Source organism: Benincasa hispida, chromosome 1, assembly GCF_009727055.1.
Source record: "Benincasa hispida cultivar B227 chromosome 1, ASM972705v1, whole genome shotgun sequence".
Taxonomy (NCBI): Eukaryota; Viridiplantae; Streptophyta; class Magnoliopsida; order Cucurbitales; family Cucurbitaceae; genus Benincasa; species Benincasa hispida.
The window spans coordinates 92823097-92833530 of record NC_052349.1 but is presented as its reverse complement, the minus strand read 5'-3'; the positions used below and the strand labels follow the sequence as shown (position 1 = coordinate 92833530).

The window sequence follows — 10434 nt, the reverse complement described above, 5'->3', positions numbered from 1 at the left end:
ACCGACAAAATAATGAAAATAACACACCGACAAAATAATGAAAATAACACATGTGATATTTATCACAGACAGTCTAATTTTTAAGTTAGTTTTCAACCCAAGATCACAATAAATTGTTTAGAAAATAAGATAAACTTAGGTGATATAAAATTCTCATGCCCTATATATAGTATAGTTAAACATATTAGATGCAAAATTGAAAATTCAACGTCCTATTTAATATTTTTTTAAGATTAATATCGTTCGAACACCCAAACTTAAAATTTTATGTCTAAAGCTAAGTCATTTACCCTAAATAAAAACAAAAACCTGTGTGTCAATTTATTGTTTAAATATGTGCCAAATATTATCCTTTAATCTTTCGTATTTCCACTAAATTTTGGATAACCTTTTTGTGTCCATGTCAATTTGTGTCAATGTTACTCTTTAATCTTTTCAACTTTCTCCACAATATTGAATTTCATCTATTATATTTCTATTTAATATTTTTCTTATCAATTGGGCACAGTTTAATTGATTAAAACATACATTCTCGACTAATATATTATGGTTAAGATTTCCACTCTCATATCATGTAGAACTAATAAACCTTTTTAATATACTATACCATAGTTTCAACTTATCATTTTATATTATTTAATAATGCTATTAAATAGGTTTGGCGACTGGAAAGAGGCAATATATCATATCCGATGAAGACTATAACGAAACAAGATCGTCGAATCCAACGAACCTAATTTTATTCCAATCGTCCAAACGCTAAATATCCCTAAACATGTTAAAACTAACTTACTGAGAGGTCGAGCACAATATGACTTGCGTGTTTGACTACTCTTGAAAGTGGAGAACATGCATTCACAAGCTAGTTAAAGTCAAATAAGCTTGATTAATCACCTTGGCCTGAAAATCGAAGGTAGACCTTATTATGGCTAAAAATTTGACATGCTTAAAGTTAGACTAATGAGATCGAGGACAGAGTAATGTGATTTATACATAACTTTGCTTGAAAGTACTTCAGAAATCATCCTTCTAGGATCAAACATGGAAAAAACACATAAGGACAACTATAACATAGAGATTGTACTCCTAAATTAAGCTCCACCAGTTTGATTCATAACAATTGAAAATTATGGCTTGATTGGACCATGGGGGAGAGTAGTCATGAGCTTAAAGCCCAAAGCTCATATTGAGCATACCCCAAATGGGCAACACCATGCTGTCCCATGGGGTATTTTCGTCTTTGTGCATTTTCGGATTAATTAGTTTTTGGTGTCCATGGGTTATTTTCGTCTTTTGATAATAATAAATTATAATTGTGAAAGTCATTTTCCTATTTTCCTAATTTTAAAATCTATATTTGTTATTTTTCAAAATGAATCTTTAAAATGTATTACTTTTTTAGTTAGCTCTAAGAATACGGTAACTATAGATCAATATTCATATAAATACACCGTTATAATTTCGACCTAATTAACTTTCTCTTTCTCATATAAAAATTTAATTAAATTACTACACGATTTTTCTCAATTTCAGATTTGGATATCGGAGCATGTGTGTTTAAGCAATACACCGTTACATAGTGTAGTAATTTTTCTATATTGAATAATTCATACCATTACGTAGTATATACCAAAAAAACAACTTAAGATTTCAAATATATATATATATATATATTAAAATGTGTATATATTGGCTGCTGTAAGGGATCCTGTTTATTTCATCTTTTTAAGCAACACAGGAAACATATTTTTCTTAAATTTATTGGCAAGTACAAGATCAAATTGATGATGTTCAATTTCTTTCCTTGCTTATTATTTGAAATTTAGATGGCATATGGAGACATTCTTCAGACCCTGCAAAATAGTCAAGGAAAGAAGATATTAATTAAAAACATATCTACACAACAACAAATTGTATTTACAAAGTTTCAACATTTGTTTCGAATGATTTTTGTTTCTCTTTCTACTTCGACAAATGTGAAGCCGAGATTTGACACCTCAAAAAAAAAAACAAAAAAGTTGTCTCAAACGTTAAGTTATATTTATGTTGACATATTTAAAAGGAAAATGAGTTATAATATTAATTAAATTGAACCTTAATTAGTTAACCCTTCAAATAAGAGGGCTATTCATAGACAAGATAAGGGGAAATACCCTTTTGGTCTTTACGTTTTGATTTCTATTTGATCTCTACTTTCAAATGTTACACACAGTTTAGTCTTTCAATTTTGAGTTTGGTTTTAATTAAGTCAATGAAGGTGTTAAGACCCCCAACTTCAAGTGGGTGGAGTGAACTATTATAGCTCACTCTATGTTTAGGGTTCTAATTATAATAATACGTATTTTCAACTATTATAATATACAATTAATTAACTATAGTATTATTATTTCAAATCCCTCCAGACTGAAATAGTCTACACCCCGAATACAGACTATCATTACTCACATACTATAATAGTTTCAAAATGTTATAACATTTTACTCTTATGATTTGAGTTTTATTTCAATTTGATTTATATGTTTCAAGATTTTCATTAAGTACTCACTTTAGTGTCAATGTTTATTAATTAATTTAAAGTAATGATGAAGTAAAAATTTTAAATTAATTTTAATAGTGATGAAAAATGGTGAAATTTAATTAATTATAATTTTTTTAACTAGTATAAATTAATTAATAGACATTAACATTAAAGAAGAAAAGTTCATATTTAGTGAAAAAATCAATGTTAAAAGTGTAAATCTTAAAATTTAGAGATTAAATTGAAACCAAACTCAAAAGTACTTAAAGACTAAGACCCCGTTTGAAAACTATTTTATTTTTTGTTTTTGGTTTTTGTAAATTATGTCTATTTTCTCTCATTTCTTACAATGATTTTAATATTTCTTAAGTATAATGGTTGAATTCTTAACCAAATTCCAAAAACAAAAACAAATTTTCAAAAGCTATTTTTTTTAGTTTCCGAAATTTGGCTTGGTTTTTAAACTATTGGTAAAAAATAGATAACAAAAAAAAAAATTTAGAAGTAAAAATAGTATCTATAAGCTAAATTTTCGAAAAAAAAAACAAAAACAAAAAAATCAAATAGTTACCAAACTGGGTTTAAATGTGTACATTTTTTTAACTTAGGGATCAAATGAAAACTAAACCCAAAACCTAAAGACTAAAAATGCATCTTTTCTATAAAATAAACTGTCTAATTTTAGGGCCAATTGACCATATACTACAAACTTTTTCTATTTGTTAATTTTAATATGGAAGAGAAATCAAATCTCTAACTTGAAGGTGTATTAATAGTAATATTTTCTACTAATTAGGATGATTATGGAGAGTAGATACATCCCAATAAACTTAGGATATTATAAAAAAGAAAAAAAAAACCCTAAGATGATGTTCAACATATAAATATTAAATTGTTGTCTGTTGAGTTTACAATTTTAATTGAAAACATTCAAATTCTAATACGTACGTTTTCGGTTTTTTTTTTCAATAAAAAGGAAAAATAACAAGAAATAGAAAATTGGGGTTACCAAACAAACAAATCATTTAAATTTGTTTTTTGGAAAAAAAAAACAAGAAACAATAAATAGAAAAATTATGAGACAACCCAAAACATCGAATTAGAGTTTAGAGATTGGGATGAGAGGGGTTACTGAGTAAATTCAATGTTGATCTTTCCAGCATCAGGGTCGGCAATAATGGCGAAAGCTTCCTGAGAGAGATCAATGGTGGCCTGGCAACCAGGAGATGGGCAGCGATCAACCACTTTGACAGTGACAGAATTGCCTGTGCATGGCTGTGGAACTCCCAAGTTTGTTGGTCCAGTGCATGTCACACTATACATTCTTCCACAAACCTCTCCATTATTATATATTCCATCGCTTGCTGCTGCTATCATTGTCCCTTCATCGTCGAACCCAAAGCATGCAGACGCTACAATAATACGTTTCCAATATATTATGATGAGGAGAATTACATTTAAGTTTAATATTTGTTTAGTTGTGAATTTAGATTAATTAGTATTTTAGAATTAATTTGTTAATTAATCTATTTTTTTATAAGGCCATAAATAGCCAAATTAGAGTTGTAAGAAGAAGCTTTTTTGATCATCCATTTTAACATAGAACTTGTGTTCTTGACAAAATTCTCTCTTTAGGATGGATTTTCCTTACTTGGCCATGGACTTGATCTAAATATCTTTTATGCTGCATCATGTTATCACACACTTATATGAACCAATGAATATGTTTTGATTGTTCTCCATTATTTGCCCTTCCACACATTGGCGAATCTATATATATATATTGGGGGCACAATTCAAATGAGATTGTTTTCAAATGTAGTAAATGAGTCAACTTATTTATAAATATAACAAAATGTCACTTAGATTATGATATTTTGTTATATTTATAAATATCTTCAATAGTTTTTCTATTTAAAACAATTACCCATTCAAATAAGGTTAAATAACAATAACATGTTTAAGTTCTTTAAATTTTAGATTTGTATCGATATAATCCCTAAACTTTAAAATGTGTATAATAAGTTCATAATTAAACTTTCAATAAGACATTCATAATCTGTATGCAATAGAGACGTTCAAAACTTTAGAAAATCAAGGTCCGATTTGGTAAATCATTTAGTTTTTTGTTTATAATTTTTGAAAATTAAGTCTATACACACCATTTAGTTTTTTGTTTATAAATGTTTTCAAAAGCCAATACAAAAAATTTTAAAAACTGAAAAAAATAATTTAAAAAATATGTTTTTGTTTTTAGGATTTGACTAATAATTCAACTATTGTATTTAAAAAAGATGCACATCCTTATAAGAAAATGAGATGAAATAAGCTTAATTTTCAAAAAAAAAAACAACAAAATAGTTACTAAATGAGACTTAAATGTTCTATTATACATAAAATTTAAACTTGATATTTAAAATTTTTTCATAATATTTGATATCTATTAGATATAATAATGTTGGATTTTATGTCTTAAAACTCGTGGTTTGTAAACAATAAAACATTTTCTACATTTAATAAAATTGTTATTGATTTAAGTGATTTCTAATCTTAAATTCAATAAACTAAAGACCTTTGGCTATATCATGAATACTTGAACTTTGTGTAGAGACATAAAAATATATCAAGTTCAAGTAAGTAGCTAAAAATGGTCTATAGTATAGAGATAAGATTGGGTATCTTATCTTGGAAACACTATTGGATATGACCTACTCTGTATTTTAATACAAACGATGTGATCTTAAATCGTTCATATGGAGATGTGTAAGCGGGGATGTCTTATGCAATGAGTTTGCATAAGACCGGACCTCGAAATAGTCTCTTTTACTTTATAACGACGTTTACTGTTAAGACTGACTATTTTAATACGATGACCTAGGAAACTCAATCTAAATCCTGAATTAACTATGAACTCCTGTCTATTCGGGATTATCTTTAGATCTGCATGGGTGAGAGTGGTCTAAATTCGGCGATCAATAAACCCCCCATTTTAGTGGTAAGACTGGGTAGATAGTTGGGAACATAAGGTGTGAGATGAAATTCACTCATAGTAGAAGGGTTGTTCCCAAAGGTTGTTCCCTTAAGTGTTGACTCCGGGTCTTGAGCAAGAGGTCCCACCCTCTTAGATGGACTCAGTTTTGGTAGTTAGATCACAAACCAGTTGTTTATTAGAGGATTAGCGGAACTTAAGGAACAAAAAGTAATTATAGGGGTAAAACGATAATTTTGACCCAGTTGTGATTACGAACTACCTGTGAAGGATCGACTTATTGATTAGGGTTATATCAAGTGGGCAGAAATATATCTATAGTAAGGAGAGCGCAGCTACTGGCCTTTAGTGGAGTGTCCGGTAATTAACGATTGTTGATTAACTAGGTTAAAGAGTTTAGCCAATTAAACTCAGACCGTTGGAGCTCACGATTTATAGGTCCATTAAGTTCCCTACTAACTCATATCGGGTTAATCCTTAGAGTAGTGTGATGAGCGAATTTGAAATAGTCAAATTCAATTAAAGGAATTAAGGTTGAGTTATATATAATATACTTAAACCAAAAGTCATTTAATTATGAATTAAACAATAAAGGAGCATTCGAAATATTTAAATTCGATTTAATTTTTTTTTTAGAGAAGTCGGGATTAAGTGTGAAAATATTAATATTTGATATTAAATGAATTAAAATGTTTAATTAATTTTTAATTGATTAAAATGTTTAATTAATTATTATTTAATTAAAAGGTTTAATTAATTATTATTTAATTAAAAGGTTTAATTAAATATTTAAAATTAATTAACATGTTGAATTAATTATTATTTGGTTAAAATGTTTAAATTAAATATTATTTAATTAAATATTTAAATTATTTTAAATAAAATTAATTTAAAAAATTGAATTTAAAAAATCTACTTTTATGGTTAGTTGATTTGGTTGGAGTTTTAACTAACCTCTTAACTTAAACATTCCTTAAACACATACTTTAACACATAATATTGTTAATCCTATCATTCTTAGTTTCTTCTATAAATAGAAGAAAAGAAGATGAAATTTGAGAGAGATTTATGATGGTGTCCTCTCTCAAACACCCAAACTCCAAAATTTATCAAAATTCATCATAAATTTGGATCCCACAATCCGTTCAAAAGCCATAGAATAGCCAGAAAGATTCTTGCGGTGGTCCACGATGTGTTCGTGATCAAAATCATCAAGTGAATAGGGAGAATTTTGAGCTACAAAGGTTGTTCTTCAAACCTAATTTTTTTTATGAATTAACATGCTTAATCCATGAAACTAGTGCAATTAAGGTTTTTTTTTTTTTTTTTTTTTTTTTTTTTTTTTTTTTTTTCCAAATTGCTTTCGCTATTTTGTTCATAACCCTTTCAAATAATAAAACTTTCATGTGTTTAATTAAAAATAAAATAAAATTTTCTCTAATATAACAATCAATTTTTTTAAACAGTATATATATCAAACGTACTAGATACAAACTTGAAAACTGTCTTTTAAGACATTGGTGAAAAGTGGTTATGAAAAAAAAATATTGGAAGAATTTCAAAATTCAAGATTTTAAAATGCAGAAAGCCTTTTAGAAATTAGAGTGTATAATTAAAATAGATCCTTAATTACAAAATATTGTTATGAAATTGATAATCAAAGATAAATAGAAAGGGTAAACCGTAGAGAATTGACACAAAGATTTACGTAGTTTATTAACAATGTGTTAGCTACGTTTATCGGTAGAAGGAGAAAACAATTTCATTATTAGAGAGTACTTGTCGGACTACGTCTTCGATCATTTAAACCCTATTCTTGGTCATTTGAAGTATCAGATAATAATTCAAAACATTCCAATAAATATGATAAGAATATATCAAACTATTTGGATAGATCAAGAAAAAGAGAGAATAATAATTTATGTACTCACGAACATAAGGGGGCGTATAAAAAGTTGCAGTGCCTGTTTCTGCATGAACATAAGAAAGTGTCAGCACCAAACTCACCACTACTACCATAAACTTCATCATTTTGATTTATATTTCACTTGTAAAGTATAGTGTAAAACTCTTTTTGCTTATGAATCCTTAGAAACCAAATATGATCAGTTCCTCAATTTATAGGGATAATCTAAGGCTGAGACCAAAATTTTCAACACATATTGGCAGTTCTAACACGCTATGTTAGTGAGAAATTTAAATTAATGTCTTTCAAATTAGCACGTAATTAGTGCAATAATTGGATTCAAGAAAAGTAAAATGTCATTAGTTGAAAAATTCAACATTAAAATTAGCTCACGTCAAGGTCTTTGGTCAGCTCCAAATTTTCAACCAATAAAGTTTAAGACAATCAACTCAACGAATTCTCTCATAATGCACGTCAATCTCGTAACTTTACCTTTAATTTCACGTTAAAAAAGTCTTATGCTATGGGAGATTTCATCATTCATTTACGTAATATTTATGATCTTCTTAATTCTTAATTTAGGTGGGATTTTTAGTCGTACTCAGTCATGGTTGGATTTGATACACTATAATGCTCTACCTGATTATATCATTTAGATTTTAAAAAATTATACTTGTTTTCTCATAATTTTTTAATCATGGTTTTGATTGTCTTGACATTTGAATTTCAACCAAATATTTCTAAAAAAAAGAAAACAGAATGTCATAAACAAGATTTTTTTTAAGTAACATTATGTGAGGTAGTGAGATTTGAAATAAAAATAAATATTTATATCAATTAGCTATGCTCTTATTGGTAACCGAGCCTAAATATCATAGCATTGTGTTTTAATTAATTTTTGTAATGTTTCTTCAACTATACATCTGGGAGTTTTTTTTTAGCTGTTTTCAAATATAAAAAAAATGTCACTGTCTAGCTATGAGTCATAGAAGTCTATCACGGTCTATCATTGATGGACAATTATATTTTATTATATTTGAAAATATTTTCAACCGTTTTTATCATTTAAAATAATTACCTTTTTCGAATAATTTTATTTGCTATCTCGGTGGCGCGTAAAATAAGTTTAGAACTTATATTTACAGAGTTTTTTTTTTTTTTATCATCAGTTATCAATGTAAATCAGTAAAATTGTTAAAATGAGGTAGAATTTATTGTAGTTAATTATATAAACTGTTATTGAGTTGAATGAGTTCCCCTTTGCTCCTTCTAGCGAAGTTTTCATGGTTTTTGCAAACAGTGACAATTTAATAAATTAATTCAATCCGAACATATATACCAAGAAGATAAAATACCTATAAAAAAAATACAAGGTAGAAGTAAAACACAAATGTTTACAAAAAAATATTAATAAAATCCAAATATTTATAATTATAATAAAGTAAAAGTCGTTTACGTATAATATCTGATTATGAAGTCTTAGCTCCTAAATCAAATATGATGCTTCTGCTAGAGATGTTGGGCCATGTAAGTATATGCTCAATCAACTGGTAGGAGGTTAAATCTTCAAACTTTTAAGAAGAGTGGGCTTAGATGATAATATTTTGAGCCCAAAATTTGTGTTATATAAATACATAAATAATTTATCACCAAAAGATTAGATGTCTGTTTTACCTGTGTGAAAACGTCATTTTAGATCTTATGACATTTTTTTCTCACTCCCCCCTCAATTTAGGTAGACTGTTGTGTAATGATAACTCAATTTTGTTAAATATAAATCCCTAACATTAGGACCTAACAGGGCCTAATTTAATTCTTAGACGGCTGTATCATGTTTTGGTGAATGATATGGGGAATTCTACTTTTCCTGTACGGGGGGTGTATGTGTTTCTCTCCCTTAGTAAGTTTGCAAAAGAATCTCCAAGCCATGAAGCCTGTTTTAAGGGAAAAGTTTGGGTATCATATTAGTGTGATTAGCAAACAAGTGGGTGAAGCCAAGTAGAGAATGGAGGTGATGCATGTCGAGTTGATTCTCATTCTAGGAGGCAAATTCAGTTGTTTTGGGCTTGAACTCATCAGAAGGAGGCTTCTCTACGTCATAAGTCGTGTGTGCAGTGGTTATCTTTAGAGGATAAGAATCCAGCCTTCTTTCATCGGGTGGTTAAAGGCCAGGTGGTTAGGAAGGATATCTCTTTGGTGTTTGATAGCATGGGTCAGAGGGTTTCTTCTAATGCTGCTATTTCTACCACTATCATCAATTATTTTACCAGTTTGTTAGCCTCTCAACCTTCTTTGTATAGAGACTTCACTGATGAGGTTTCAAATATTGTAAAATTCTCTTGGTCTGAGGGTTGTAGTGAGGCACTTTGTCATGAGGTGACTCCGGATGAGGTTCATTGGTGTTATTTTCTTTGGGGAGTGGGAAAGCAACTGAGCTTGATAGTTACTCTATGGCTGTCTTTAAATCTGCTTGGAGTGTCATAGGCTAGGACTTTTGTGATGTTTTCCTGCATTTCTTTGACACTTACTACCTCCTCCATCCCTCCAAGTGTGATGCGACCTCTATCACTTTGGTGCCCAAATGGCTTAACCTAGGAGGCCTTGGAGATTTCAGATCTATTTCCTGTTTCAATGTACTTTATAATTGTATTTAGAAGATTCTTGCAAAATGGCTTTCTATGTGGTTCCCCTACTTTATTAGCCCTAACCAGTTGGCCTTTATGAAAGTTCATAGTATTGTGGATAACATTTTGCTGCGTCAGGAATTGGTGGGAGACTTATAAGAATGCTAGTAAGGATTGGTGTGTTCTGAAGGTTGATCTTTAGAAGGTTTATGACTCGATTCAGTGGGATTTCCTGTTTGGTACTATGCTCGCCATTAGCACTCATTGTAAATTTGTAGTTGGATTCGAGCATGTATTATGTCTCCTATATATTCTATTTCTGCGAATGGTTTGTTTGAGGGATATTTTTCTGGGTGGAGAAGCCTTTGGCAAGGGGACCTTCTTTCATAGTACCTCT

General features: G+C 29.1%; 1 protein-coding gene across 1 annotated transcript; it reads right to left on the bottom strand.

Moving 5' to 3' along the window:
- Nucleotides 1-1664: 1664 nt before the first annotated feature.
- LOC120068384 (EG45-like domain containing protein) lies at nt 1665-7585 on the bottom strand. Its single transcript, XM_039020138.1, has 3 exons — nt 7439-7585; nt 3651-3930; nt 1665-1853 (listed from the first exon to the last, which is right to left on the bottom strand). The coding sequence occupies exons 1-3, from the start codon at nt 7536-7538 to the stop codon at nt 1847-1849; spliced, it is 387 nt and encodes a 128-aa protein (XP_038876066.1). The 5' UTR covers nt 7539-7585; the 3' UTR covers nt 1665-1846.
- Between the last annotated feature and the right edge of the window lie 2849 nt (nt 7586-10434).

Bases quoted from the DNA above. Each gene is read 5' to 3' on its own strand.
- LOC120068384 (XM_039020138.1), bottom strand. From the start codon at position 7,538: ATGATGAAGTTTATGGTAGTAGTGGTGAGTTTGGTGCTGACACTTTCT. The intron at 3,931-7,438 runs GTGAGTACATAA...GTATTATTGTAG, and splicing joins TTATACGCCCCCTTATGTTC to CGTCTGCATGCTTTGGGTTC.